Source organism: Bufo gargarizans, chromosome 4 (genome assembly GCF_014858855.1).
Source record: "Bufo gargarizans isolate SCDJY-AF-19 chromosome 4, ASM1485885v1, whole genome shotgun sequence".
NCBI classification, from domain to species: domain Eukaryota; kingdom Metazoa; phylum Chordata; class Amphibia; order Anura; family Bufonidae; genus Bufo; species Bufo gargarizans.
In genome coordinates this window covers 210,735,607-210,751,085 of record NC_058083.1, presented here as the reverse complement: position 1 = coordinate 210,751,085, position 15,479 = coordinate 210,735,607, and the positions used below count along the sequence as shown (strand labels likewise).

General features: G+C 42.5%; 1 protein-coding gene across 1 annotated transcript in view; it reads left to right on the top strand.

Annotated features, from left to right (window-relative positions):
- The window catches only part of LOC122936382 (probable cation-transporting ATPase 13A5), a 214,237-nt gene that overhangs the window by 72,308 nt on the left and 126,450 nt on the right, over window positions 1–15,479 (top strand). The window contains exon 6 of the mRNA XM_044292566.1: window positions 1,730–1,799. Within this exon, the coding sequence (XP_044148501.1) occupies window positions 1,730–1,799 (70 nt within the window). The remainder of the gene's footprint in view (window positions 1–1,729; window positions 1,800–15,479) is intronic.

Sequence of the window (15,479 nt, the reverse complement as noted above, 5' to 3'; positions counted from 1 at the left end):
AAATGTGCTTTGACGGACACTAAATATCTTGCCCAGCAACAACAGTACAGCGGTGGGTAACGAGAGATTTAGAGGGATTTAAATTTGAGGCCTAGTATTTAGGCGCTGGGTGACAGGTATGGGTTTAGTGACAGAATTAGACTTGGAAATACACAGTAGCGGGTGTGTGTGAAGTTATTCTGAATGACCCAATGTGCACCTTCAATATTATATACCCTTTTTGGGATAGATTTCAAATAGCTCTGATATAGCAGGAACCACTAAATTATGAAATTGCTAAATTGGGAATTGTATTTCAACCCAGAACAAGAAATGTGCTTGAACGGACACTAAATAACTCGCCCAGCTACAGCACTAGGGACAGATTTAGCTGGATATAAATTTGAGGCCTAGTATTTAGGCGCTGGGTGACCGGTATGGATTTAGTGACAGAATTAGACTGGGATATGGCCAAAAAATGAACAGACTATTGCTGGTTAAATGCACTTGGTGTGACAGCTTCACCCTGATGTAGGCTTTAGCCAAAAAACAACCACACCATTGAGGGTTAAATGCACTTGGTGACAGGCGCAGCTTGCCCCTGATTTTGTATATGGCCAAAAAATGAACAGACTATTGCTGGTTAAATGCACTTGGTGTGACAGCTTCACCCTGATGTAGGCTTTAGCCAAAAAACAACCACACCATTGAGGGTTAAATGCACTTGGTGACAGGCGCAGCTTGCCCCTGATTTTGTATATGGCCAAAAAATGAACAGACTATTGCTGGTTAAATGCACTTGGTGTGACAGCTTCACCCTGATGTAGGCTTTAGCCAAAAAACAACCACACCATTGAGGGTTAAATGCACTTGGTGACAGGCGCAGCTTGCCCCTGATTTTGTATATGGCCAAAAAATGAACAGACTATTGCTGGTTAAATGCACTTGGTGTGACAGCTTCACCCTGATGTAGGCTTTAGCCAAAAAACAACCACACCATTGAGGGTTAAATGCACTTGGTCGCAGCTTGTGCTGGCGCACCACAAGACACAAAATGGCCGCCGATCACCCCAGAAAAATGAGACTGACAAACGGTCTGTGCAGCCTAAAAACAGTGAGCAATTGAGGATCAGCAGCTCAATGATCCACAGCTGCAGATCGATCAGTTAATCAAGTCCTTTGGAGGAGTTAATCTGCCTAATCTCGCCCTACTGTCGCAGCCGCAACCTCTCCCTACGCTAATCAGAGCAGAGTGACGGGCGGCGCTATGTGACTCCAGCTTAAATAGAGGCTGGGTCACATGGTGCTCTGGCCAATCACAGCCATGCCAATAGTAGGCATGGCTGTGATGGCCTCTTGGGGCAAGTAGTATGACGCTTGTTGATTGGCTGCTTTGCAGCCTTTCAAAAAGCGCCAAGAAAGCGTCACAAAAGCGCGAAGAAAGCGACGAACACCGAACCCGAACCCGGACTTTTACGAAAATGTCCGGGTTCGGGTCCGTGTCACGGACACCCCAAAATTCGGTACGAACCCGAACTATACAGTTCGAGTTCGCTCATCCCTACTCATTAGAAATGAAAGATCTACCATACTGTAACTAACCATACAGTCGTGTGAGCAGCACATGATCAGGTTTCTTGAAAACAGAAACAAAACATATAGTTAATTGCATAACTTACAAGTTACAGTATTTAAAACTAGAACACGATACATCGGTGTCTTACTGCTATTTTTGTATGTGTTTGGGCAGGCGACAAATCTGTGGACTAAACACAATTACAGTGAAGATCATCCCTGTGTGGAAACTACTGTCAAAAGAGGTAGGTTAATAAATCTGTATATAATATAGCATGTACTGTATAAGAGGCTACTGCATATTACACAAAATCATATAGTATAGAGCAGCAACCTCAGCAATAATAAGTTACAAAAATTGCACAAAAAAAATGAATAGGGAAGAATTTTGGAATTTCGTAACATAGCAATAATTTTGCTAGTGTAAGTGCTCAAATTGATCAGTCATAAACAGCAAAATACAGTATATTGTTATTTCTCAAATAGTAAAAATATTTTGCATCAGATTTACTAATCCTATCTAGTGCTTAGAGTTTATACTTAGGGCTCGTTCACGGGCAGCAAGTGTGCTGCCCGTTGCCGCATTGCGGACCGCATTTGTGGATCCGCAATACACAGGCACCGTTCAGTGTGCATTCCGCATCACGGATACAGACCCATTCAACGGTGCGGAATGGAAGCACGGAACAGAACACTATGGGGTGCTTCCTGGGGTTCCATTCTGTGCCTCCGCACCGCAAAAAGATAGAACATGCTCTATATTTTTCAAAACAGGAGCACACTTCTCTCATCTTTAAAGTATTCCCACAATGAATGTGAATATTAATGGAAAACTATAATAGCCTGGAGTCTTTAAAGGGGTTTTCTGAGACTTAAATAATGATGACCTATCCTCTATCAGCTTTTGGTAGGCCAGTGATGACACATTCATCAGTTACATGGCCTAGGCGCAGCTCAGCCCCATAGAAGTGAATGGGGCTGAGCGCAATACCTAGCACAACCACCATACCATGTACAGCAATGTAAGCACGAAGGAGGCTGTGGCGCTCACAGGTGATCCAGGGTGTCAGACCCCCACTGATCAGAAATTAATGACCTATCCAGAGGATAGGTCGTTACTATTAACATCTTGGAAAACTCTTTTAAAGGCTAAATACACCTTTGGAGCAATTTGTGTTATTATTGCATTGCACTTATTTTGAGCTAAAAATCATTTTTTCAATTGTTTTTTATTAGACATTTTGAACCCCTTTCTTTGTACAGCCTTGAGATTCTCTATTAGCAGGCTCTGCATTTGTACTTTTTCCCATCAGGCAGCTCGCTCATAAATGACATAGTTGTGCAATTGTGGGAATATACACTGATATCAACCTTATTATACAGATAATGAGCTGCAGGGTCTGTTTTATTCCTTTGTTGGACATTTCCTTCACTCTCAGTCACTGGTCTTTTTTTTTTTTAGCTAATTAGTTCTTCATTTCAATTGATAATTACATGTATCATTAACAGCTCTGCAGCTCATCCTCTCAGTCCTACACAGCTCCTCACCCTCTAGTCACAATTCAGCTGTGTCCTCAGACAACCAGCTGTTTCTCCTCACCACCGTAAATTATTCTCTCCCCTGATTCTCCAGCTTTAGGGCTCATACACACAAACTTATTTTCCATTTTTTTGCAGATCATATACGGAGCCATTCATTTATAAAAATGGAAGGTACTCCATGTGCATTCAGTTTCTGTATGTATGTATTTCCGTTCCACAAAAAAAATAGAACATGTCTTATTATTGTCCGCATTACGGACAAGGATAGTACTGTTCTATTAGGGGCCAGCTGTTCCGTTCCACAAAATACGAAATGCACACGGACGTCATGAATTATTCTTTCCTGTATATTTACTTGTATATAAAATGCAAGTGCTGCCAAAAATTACAAGGAACCGGCACTCCAATACACCCTTTATTATAGATAAAGGAGGTCATCCTACACACCCTTGAAAAATTATGATTGATGGCCTGCTGGTGACCCTCAAAAACTATTAGAGCAAGAGCCTGCTGATCTGACCATCTAAAACATTAGGGGTGAGGGCATGCCACTGATGTGACCATCTAAAACATTAGGGCTGAGGGTCTGCTGGTGAGCTGACCCTCTAAAACATTAGGGGTGAGGATCTGCTGCTGAGCTGACCCTCTAAAACATTAGGGGTGAAGATCTGCTGCTGATCTGACCTTCTAAAACATTAAAGGTGAGGGCCTGCTGCTGAACTGACCCTCTAAAACAGGGGTGCACAACCTTTTTTGGTCTGAGGGCCGCATTGTCACATCGCTCTATTTCAAAGGGCTGCAATGTACACAGGCCGATGTAAAGTGACTGGGAAGGAATTATCGCTATCACAGTCATTCCTCCTTCATTCAGTAGCACATCCCTGATCACACAGATAGATGTGCAGCACGATTATACCGCCAGTTATCATGAGTAAGTGTCCCTATGAAGACATGTTTCCAGTGATTGACCTGAATATCTCGCTGCTGGCCCTGGAAAATTACTAACAGTGGCCCCGTTTTGTAGTCAGGTACAAATTTATGGATATCCAGGCCAGCAATACCATATTGTGGCACATTATACCGCCCCACAGTTCATCAAGCAATACTGCCCCCATGAGCACAAAATACATCCCCAAAAACTCACTGGCTGGCCGTGAGGAGGACCCAGGCAGCCCCCTGGGAAATTTCCCTGTGAGATCTATGTCTAATCCACCGTAGCTTAAAGGCATTTCCCAGGAAAAATGAATTTTTAACAAGTTCTTGCAGCATGGCCCCTGAAACCGAAGAGTTATACTTACCTGCTCCTGGCGCTGATTACACCTGTCAGTGCATGGCTATGGTCACATGTACCTCTGCAGCCAATCTGCAACTGGCTTCAGCGGTGATGTGGCCACAAGCAGCGTGTCACTGCTGTAGACAGTCATTGACTGGAGCGGTGCATGTGACTATGGTGACCATGTAAAAGTGCAGGAACCGGAAGATGGAGGCATCGGGGGCAGGGCGGCAGGGAGCAGGTAAATATGCATCTTCTGGTTCAGGGGCCACGCTGTAGGAACTTGTTCATAAATCAGTGATTTCCCTCACTGCAGAGGCTTTGCTTCCTGGTTATTACTGCCTCCTGCCAGTTACAGGCGCCCTGCAATAACCAGTAAGCACTTTTTATTACTAGTGGGGAAAGTGCTTATTGGTTAAAACGTTAATAACCAGGCCTGAAAAGACACTTTTTTTGTGTTTTTGTGCACCTGGTGGTTCGAACAGTTGTAACTTTTCTATGTGTTGGGACTACCAAAATAATTTTTGCAACAATTTTTCACTTGACAGATAGGGCCTTATAATTTATTTATTTTTTGTTTTATTTTGGGAAAACTGCACAAAAGATTTTTAAGAAGTATTTTTTTCAAACGATAGCTCGTTATTCTTTAAATATGCAAACTGACACCAAAATAAATTATTATAATTAGTTCCCTATTTTCTGTTGTTCGTTTTGTTATATTTATATGTATAGTTAGTTTCACATGAATGGGGCGATAATAGCAACAGTTTTGGTTGGTGTGGGTGTTTTTTCATATGTATTTTATTATTTTTTATATTTTTAACTTAATTTTTAATATATTTCTGCTACAAATAATATCCCCCAAGAGGTCATAAAAATACCTTTGGGGGACACTGACACTTTTTGTGAATTTTTCACTCTTTCCTTTTATTTGTATTTTAATAATATGTTATTGTAATTTTTTTTTTTATAATTGGTTTATTACTTATTATTTAAATATATTTTTGCCACATAATAACTCCCCCAAGAGGTCATAAAAAGACTGTTGGGGGACAATGAACACTCTTTTACTTAGCAATTTTTTCTTTTATTGTTTTCCTTTTATTTGTATTTTTTTTTAAATAATTTTCAATTTTTTTGCCACATCATATTTTCTTCTTTTCTCTTTTCTTTTTTAATTATTATATTTTTTTAAATAATTTTTTAGCTTATTTAATATATTTTTTCCACATAATTTGTCACTGAAAGACCTTTGGGGACACAGACTTTGCACTATTTCCACAGTAACTGGGGCATCCAAAGGATGCTTCTCCTTGGCTCCCCCACTCTCACTGACAGCCGACGACCCATCCTGCTCCTGCTACAGTGCAGGGGCAGGAGCTGTAATGATCCATTGCGCGGCGCTGCGGGCAGAAACACAGCTGATTTTCTGATCAGCTGTGTTTCTGTTCAGGAAGACGGGGCCACAAATCTTGGTTGTGCACCCCTGCTCTAAAACATTAAGAGCGAGTGACTTCTGCTGATACTACCATGTAAAACATTATGGGCGAGGGCCTGCTGCTGATCTGACAATCTAAAACATTAGGGGTGTGGATCTGCTGCTGAGCTGACCATCTGAAACATTAGGGGTGAGGGTCTGCTACTAAGCTGACCCTATAAAACATTAGGGGTGAGAGCCTGCTGGTGACCCTCAAAAACATTATGAACAAGGGCCTGCTGGTGACCCTCTGAAACATTATGGACGAGGGCCTGCTGGTGACCCAAAAAACATTATGGATGAGGGCCTGCTGGTGACCCAAAAAACATTATGGATGAGGGCCTGCTGGTTACCCTCTAAAACATTATGGGTGACGGCCTGCTGGTGACCTTCTAAAACATTATGGGTGAGGGCCTGTTGGTGACTCTCAAAAACATTATGGTTGAGGGCCTGCTGGTGACCCTCAAAAACATTATGAGTGAGGGCCTGCTGCTGAGCTGACCTTCTAAAACATTATGGGTGAGGGCAGCTTAAAAAGCATGTTGATATGATTGAGGAGGAGGAGGACGAGAAAAGGGAGAATAAACCATATATCCTTTTTAGTGGTGGAAGGGGTGCATGGGAATACAGTGTATTTATTACACCACAAAAGCCACATTTAGAGTGCCTGTATGTTCAGCCACTATCCTCTGGTGGAGTAGAGAAGTCAGGGGCAATCAAGGCCTTGTTAATTTTTATAAGAGTCAACCAGTCAGCATTTTCAGTTGACAGGCGGATGCACTTATCAGTTATTATGCCCCCAGCAGCACTAATACACGCTCTGACAAAACACTGGCGGCGGGGCAGGCCAGCACTGCCAAGGTGTAGAGCGCCAGTTCATGCCACGTGTCCAGCTTGGACACCCAATAGTTGTAAGGCACAGAGGGATCACTGAGGACGCTGACACGGTCTGCTATGTACTCCTTCACCATCTTCCAACATTTTTCCCTCCTTGTGACACTGAGAAGATGAACTGAGGGTGGTCTGGCTATCACCCTGTTTAATGTCTTCCACCATTTCCACCTCATCCACATGCAAAGCGTCCACCTTAATTGTGAGCAGCGAGCTTTTGATTAGACACAGAAGTGGGATGGTTACGCTGATAATAGTGTTATCGCCACTCACCATCTGTGTTGATTCCTCAAAGTTTCTTAAAACCTCACAGAGGTCAGACATCAATGCCCACTCATCACTTGTGAAGAGCAGAAGCTGACTGGAAAGGCGACAACCATGTTGCAGCTGGTATTCCACTACTGCCCACTGCTGCTCACAAAGCCTGGCCAACATGTGGAATGTCGAGTTCCAGCTCGTGCTCACATCCCACAACAGACTGAAGCATTGCCAGACCGGCGGAAGCTGTCGATGACTTGCGGAAATGGGCATACATGCGGCGCACCTTCACCAGTAGCTCAGGAAAATTGGAGTAAGTTTTGAGAAACTGCTGAACCACTAGGTTGAAGACGTGGGCTAGGCATGGTATTTGTGTGAGCTTGCCGACCTCCAAAGCCGCCACCAAGTTACGGACATTATTAGACATAACCATGCCCTTTTCTAGGTTGAGAGCCACAGCTCAGTCTGGTCCCTTATCCCCTGCCACAGCTGGCGGTGTGCTGTTTTTCACCTAAGCAGATCAGTTTCAGTGCGGCCTGTTGCCGTTTCCCCACTGCAGTGCCACACTGCTTCCAGCTACTGACTGATGTCTGACTGGTGCTGCAAGATGATAATTCAGAGGTGAAAGTGAAAGAGGAGGCGAAGAAGGGGGGGTTGCAGCCACTAATGTAGGTGGTGGCGGAAAAACTGATGGAAGTAGGGCACGCAATCCTTGCCGCCGGTAGCACCTGTGCCATCCCAGGGTACAATTCACTCGGCCTCCACAACGTTTACCCAGTGTGCCGTCATGGCCAAAAGCACTTGTCCATGTGTCAGTCGTTGTGGACCTTCCCAATAACTGCGCTGGTCAGGGCATGGGTAATGTTAAGGGACACATGCTGTTGTAAGGCTGGGACCTCACACCGTAAAGGCTGCAGAAAGGCTCAGTGTCCACAAGCCTAAATGGCAACATTTCTAGGGCCAGCAATTTGTAAAGGTGCGCATTTAGTACTAAGGCCTGTGGGTGGGTGGGTATTTGAGCTTTAGTTCAAATGACTGGGGTAATGATATTTGAACGCTGAGCTGGGACACAGAAGTTGATGTGCTAGCTGATGGTACTTGCGAAGGTCCAGGTGCATGGCGGGAGGCATCCAGGTCTGCGTCTTGGACTGGGGATTGGCCAGCACGTAACACAGGGTAAGAGGAGGTAGTGGTGTGACCCGCAGACATTGCTCTATATTCATTTTTTTTTTTGAATATTCGCTATATTGCTATATATTCTTGATTAAGAATATTACAAATATTCTAAAAAACTAAGTTAGAGCAATATAGCGAATATTCGGAAAAAAAAAACTAATATAGAGCAATTTAGCTAATATAGTGCTATAATCTTTTTTTTATAGTTGTAATTTTTTTCCAATCTGAACTTCAGATGATTAAAAAATTACAACTATTAGACAAGAAGATTATAGTACTATATTAGCTAAATTGCTCTATATTCGTTTTTTTTTCGAATATTCGCTATATTGCTATATATTCTTGATTAAGAATATTACGAATATTCAAAAAAACTAAGTTATAGCAATATAGCGAATATTCGAAAAAACAAAAACAAATATAGAGCAATTTAGCTAATATAGTGCTATAATCTTCTTTGTTTAATAGTTGTAAGTTGAAAAATTCGGATATTACACGATCATTACCTTGCCGATTTTTCGAGTAAAAAAAATAGTAGAATATAACGAATATCCGAATTTGTGAATATTCGACTAATATTCTACAAAATATTTGCAAAATATTGCGAATTCGAATATGACCCCTGCCGCTCATCACTATTGCTTTGATGCCATGTGGCGGATCATGCTTGTGGTAGTGAGGTGGCTAGTGTTTATGCCCCTGCTCATTTTGGTATGGCACAGGTTGCAAATGACAATTCTTTTATCGTCTGCTTTTTGCTCAAAAAAGCGCCATACTGTGGAACACCTACCCCTTGGCAAGGGAGATTGCTACAAGGGGGTGCTCCGTGGAACAGCTGCAGGCTTGTTTGGTGCGGACCTGCCTTCTCTCATTTGCCACCCCACTGCCTCTTACAGCCTGTTGTGGTGCTGCGGATCCCTCCCCCTCTGTACTGCTGTCCTCGCTCGTCTTGCCACCTTCCCAGTTTGGGTCAGTGACTTCATTGTCCAGCACCTCCTTTTCCTTACTCTGGTCATCCTCTTGACTTGTTGACCTAACAATAACCTCAGTTATTGACACCTGTGTCTCATCCTCATCATGAACCTCTTGAGACACTAATTGCGGTTGAATTATTGGCAACTGTGTCTCATCATCATCATCCACCTCTTGAAACACTAATTGCCATTCCCCACCATCATCTTCTTGTGACTGTGGATGCTCAAGAGTTTAGGAATCAGGGCACAATATATTCTCATGTCCCTCTTCAAGTGGGCTTGACGGGAGGTCCAAATCAAGGAATGGCGATGAAAACAGCTTCTGTAAATATCCGAGTGTGGGATCACTTATTTGCCAAGACTCTCCATGGTGGAAGGAAGGATTTTCAGGGTGAGGATTCTGTTGACAAGACTCTTGGCTACTGAGACTGGACTTTGTGGAAGACAGGGTGGTGCTTAATCGACTGGAAGCATTATCTGCTGCAATCCAACCGACCACCTGGTCGCATCGGTCTGACTTCGAGAGTTGTGTCCTGTGCTGCCGTGCAAACTGGGACATGAAACTAGGTAATGTGGATGAGTGTGTTTCTTGTGCTCTGGCAGCAGGCATACGTCAGTTGGTCACCCCTAGTAGTAATGGTACAAGGAACACGAACAGCTCATCGATATGTGCAGAACATCCTGGGGTCACATTTGTTGCCTCTCATGGCAGGGCTTCCAACTAAAATTTTCCAGCAGGATAATGCTTGCCAACACAAATGAAGGGTTTCCCAGAATGTCAACTCCAGATTGCAACATGGCCTGCCCAGTCAACAGCTTTATCACCAACTGAGTAGTTATGGGACCAGCTGGGACACCAGCTTAGGCACACTACGCATGTGAAGGATCCACATGCCCACATCTGCAAGATCTGTGGGCATATGTTCCGCAGGATACCAAACGGAACATGTATGCTTCCATGCCCAGTCATTTCTCATCTTGTATCAACAGGGTACTACTGTAGATCCTCCTTTCAGTTGCACAATCTTTCCCAATGAACTTATCCCTTCTCTCAGATATAATCGCTTATATATGTCAACATTACATTCACACATATAATGTTTCATTTGATTCCAACTGTTCCTTCCTGGTGTGTTAATGTTTTGTCAATGTGTGTATATGGGTAATACTTTTTAAAAACCAGCAACAACTTTTTTCCCAGCAGGGCTGTGGGGAGACTAAGAGGGCCACCAAAGCCCAGTGCTGTTCTCTCAAACTGTTACTGCTGTAGATCATGAATTCATTCAAATTCATTCATACCTCTGGTAGTTGCGGGCTCAAGGCAATGATCAGAGACTGTGTCAAGTGGTCTCTGATCACGTGAGGTTGCTAGTGTTAACGCCTTGGCTCATTTTGGTACGGCACAGGCTGCAAACTACTATTCTTTTGTCTTCCGCACTTTCCTCAAGAAAGTGCTATACTGCCAAACACCTACCCCTTGACAAAGGGGATTTACGCAAGGGGGTGCTCCGTGGAACATTTGTGGGCCTGTTCGGTGGTGCCTACCTTCTAAATTTTGCCACCCTACTGCCTCTTCCAGCCTGTTGCAGTGCTGCAGATCCCTCCCCCTCTGTACTGCACTCCTCGTTCGGCTTGTTGCCACCTTCCCAGGTTGGGTCAGTGACCTCGTCGTCCAGCACCTCCTCTTCCACTTCCTCACTCTGATCATCCTCCTAATTTGTTGACTTAACCACAACCTCAGTGATTGACAACTGTGTGTCATCCTCTTCCTCAACCTCTTGAGACAGTAATTGTGGTTGAGTCATTGGCAATTGTGTCTCATCATCGTCCACCTCATTAAACACTAATTGCTGTTCCCCAGCATCATGTTCTTTGACTCTGGATGCTCAAGAGGTTGGGAATCATGGCACAAGATCTCAGGTCCCTCTTCAAGCGTGCTTGGCGAGAGGGCAAAATAAGTTAATGGCAATAGAAAGATGTCCTCGGAATATCACTTGTTTGGCCAGACTGTAAATGGTGGGAGGAAGGAGAATCAGGGTGAGGATTGTGTGGACCAGACTCCAGGCTTCTGAGACTGGACTTGGTGGAAAACAGGGTGGTGCTTAACCAACTGGAAGAAATCCAACCGACCACCTGCTCGCACTGAGCTGACTTGATGAGTGGTGTCCTGAGCCACCCTGCAATCTTGGACATGAAGCTAGGTATCTTGGATGATTGTTTTTCTTGTGCTCTGGCAGCAGACACATTTTATCCGTGCCCAGGGCCATGGCCTCTGCGTGCACCATTAGCATCACGGCCACTTCCCCGTCCCTTAATGCTTTCCTTCTTCATATTAAATGTTATATGTTATACGGGACCATTTATAGATAAAATGTGGATAAATTATGGAAAAATTATATTTGTTTTTGCAAATATTTTTCCCAATGCGCTGTTGCAGCGCAGATGTGACAATTCACTGCAGACACCGTTTATAGGCAAAGTGTGGATAAATTATGGAAAAAACTATAATTGTCTTCGCTAATATTTTTCCCAATATCTGGCCCTGACACACGCTATTGCAGTGCAGATGTGACAATTCACTGCAGACACGTTTATAGGCAAAGTGTGGATAAATTATGGAAAACATATAATTGTTTTCGCTAATATTTTTCCCAATATCTGGCCCTGACACACACATGCTATTGCTGGAAAGATGTGACAATTCACTGCAGGGACCGTTTATATGGAAAATGTGGATAAATTATGGAAAAAATAAAAAATAAATTGCTAATATTTTTCCCAATATCTGGCTCTGACACACGCTTTTGCAGCACAGATGTGACAATTCACTGCAGACACAGGTTAGAGAAAAAGTTTGGATAAATTATGGAAAAAAAAATATTTGTCAGTAATATTTTTCCCAATATCTAGTCCTGACAGACACACACGCTATTGCTGGACAGATGTGACAATTGACTGCAGTGACCAGTTTATAGGAAAAATGTGGCTAAATTATGGAAAAAATATAATTGTTTTCAATAATCTTCCTACGTCTGCCCCTGACACACAGAAGGCATTGCTGAACAGATGTCACAAGTCACTTCAAACACCCTCTATAAAAAAATAAATTGCAAAGTATGGAAAAAAAATCTGACTACTTTGCAAGATTAAATTGCTGCCACTACACACAATAGTCCTTAAAAAGAATTTTGGGTCTTTGAAACGTTTTAACCTCCCTGGCCTGATATTTTCTTTCATTTTGTACCCAGAGTGGTATAAAGTTCCGGAGCTGCGGCCGGATGTTCACACTGCTCTCCGGAAATGCGGATGCAGACAGCACACTATGTGCTGTCCGCATCCATCCCTGCACTGTTTAAATTAACTCATGGTGGTCTCGAGTGTGGCTTGGGGTTACCGCTGCTTGGGGTTACCGCTACCCATCACAAACCCCCTACACTATCTGTCCCTTCCTAATAGCAGCTCTCCCTGACTCGCAATGAGCCGAACCCGCGTCATCGGGTGCTGTATAGCACCCGATGACACGTTGTGGCCAGTCAATTACTGTAATGCCAGTAGCCAACATGGCTACTGACATTACAGTGATGGTAGTACTTAGCTGCATGTTTATTGGCTGCTTAGCAGCCACGAAACATGCGAGGAGGAGACTCGAGCATGGTACTCAAGCACATGCGGTAATCGGCCGAGTACCGCCATGTGCCGAGCATAGCAATGCTCGAGACGAACAAGTATTCGGCCGAGCATGCTCGCTTAACACTAATGATCACCTGATGTGTACTGTGTTAAAAATAAATAAATATGATTATTCTTCATTACGAATATATAGCACCATATTCTAAATATTCACAAATTCTCGAAGTGCCGATATTCGCAATAAAAATTTGCTTTTCGAATTTTCGCACTCTAGTTTTCAAAATGGGGTCACTTTTAGGGGGTTCTATTATTCTAGCACTTATAAGCCTTTGTAAAATTGGCTTGTTGCAGGAAAAATAAAAATGTGGAAATATATTTCTGATAAAAAAATATTGAATTGATTGATTACCTTAAAACTGGCTATTGATATCAATCTTCTTACCTGGATAAAGTATGCACTATGACAATTTCTCTGTCCTATTCTTCCACCCTCCATTGTAAAAAGGTTTTCTAATATATACAGTCAGGTCCATAAATATTGGGACATGGACACAATTCTAACATTTTTTGCTCTATACACCACCACAATGGATTTAAAATGAAACGAACAAGATGTGCTTTAACTGCAGACTGTCATCTTTAATTTGAGGGTATTTACATCCAAATCAGGTGAACGGTGTAGGAATTACAACAGTTTGCCTATGTGCTTCCCACTTGTTAAGCGACCACAAGTAATGGGACAGAATAATAATCATAAATCAAACTTTCACTTTTTAATACTTGGTTACAAATCCTTTGCAGTCAATTACAGCCTCAAGTCTGGAACGCATAGACATCACCAGACACTGGTTTTCATCCCTGGTGATGCTCTGCCAGGCCTCTACTGCAACTGTCTTTAGTTCCTGCTTGTTCTTGGGGCATTTTCCCCTTCAGTTTTGTCTTCAGCAAGTGAAATGCATGCTCAATTTAGGTAAGGTGATTGACTTGGTAATTACATAACATTCCACTTCTTTCCCTTAAAAACATCTTTGGTTGCTTTTGCAGTATGCTTTGGGTCATTGTCCATCTGCACTGTGAAGCGCCGTCCAATGAGTTCTAAAGCATTTGGCTGAATATGAGCAGATAATAGTGCCCGAATCACTTCAGAATTAATCCTGCTGCTTTTGTCAGCAGTCACATCATCAATAAATACAAGAGAACCAGTTCTATTATCAGCCATACATGCCCATGCCATGACACTGCCACCACCATGCTTCACTGATGAGGTGGTATGCTTAGGATCATGAGCAGTTCCTTTCCTTCTCCATACTCTTCTCTCCCATCACTCTGGTACAAGTTGATCTTGGTCTCATTTGTCCATAGGATGTTGTTCAAGAACTGTGAAGGCTTTTTTAGATGTCGTTTGACAAACTCTAATCTGGCCTTCCTGTTTTTGAGGCTCACCAATGGTTTACATCTTGTGGTGAACCCTCTGTATTCACTCTGGTGAAGTTTTCTCTTGATTGTTGACTTTGACACACATACACCTACCTCCTGTAGAGTGTTCTCGATCTGGCCAACTGTTGTGAAGGGTGTTTTCTTCACCAGGCAAATAATTCTTTGGTCATCCACCACAGTTGTTTTCCGTGGTCTTCCGGGTCTTTTGGTGTTGCTGAGCTCACCGGTCCGTTCCTTCATTTTAAGAATGTTCCAAACAGTTGTTTTGGCCAAGACTAATGTTTTTGCTATCTCTCTGATGGATTTGTTTTTGTTTTTTTTCAGCCTAATGATGGCTTGCTTCCCTGATAGTGACAGTCTCTTTGGATCTCATCTTGAGAGTTGACAGTAACAGATTCAAAATGCAAATAGCACACTTGAAATGAACTCTGGACCTATTATCTGCTTATTGTTATTGGGATAATGAGGGAATAACACACACCTGGCCATGGAACAGCTGAGAAGCCAATTGTCCTATTACTTTTGGTCCCTTAACAAGTGGGAGGCACATATGCAAACTGTTGTAATTCCTACACCGTTCACCTGATTTGGATGTAAATACCCTCAAATTAAAGCTGACAGTCTACAGTCAAAGCACATCTTGCTCCTTTCATTTCAAATCCATTGTGGTGGTGTATAGAGCCAAAAATTTTATAATTGTGTCCATGTTCCAATATTGATGGACCTTACTGTAGGTCTGTTTACCTAGTTTATCTGCTGTGCCATTTATACTTAATCTTTTCTATTAATCATAGACTTACTGTGCATCAGACTCATTGTCATCAGCCGGTATAACATATAGGTGCATTTACCTAGTTAACCTACTGTGCCTTTAATAATTAATCTGTTCAGTTATACATAGACTTTGTGTGCATCTGACTCATTGTCAAAAAGGCAGTCTAATTTATAGGCACATTTACTTAGTTTATCTGCTAAGCCATTAATAATTAATCTGTTCTGTTACAGATAGACTTACTATGCATCAGACTGATTGTCAACAGGTGGTCTAATATGTAGGCACATTTACCTAGTTCACCTACTGCACATTTATTAATAAATCTGTTCAGTTATGCATAGATTTAGTGTGCATCAGAATTATTGTCAAAAAGGGAGTCTAATATAAAGGAGCTTTTAACTAGTTCATCTGCAACACCATTAATAATCAATCTGTTCTGTGATACATAGACTTAATGTGCAGAAGACTTAGTCTCAACAGGAGGCACGTATA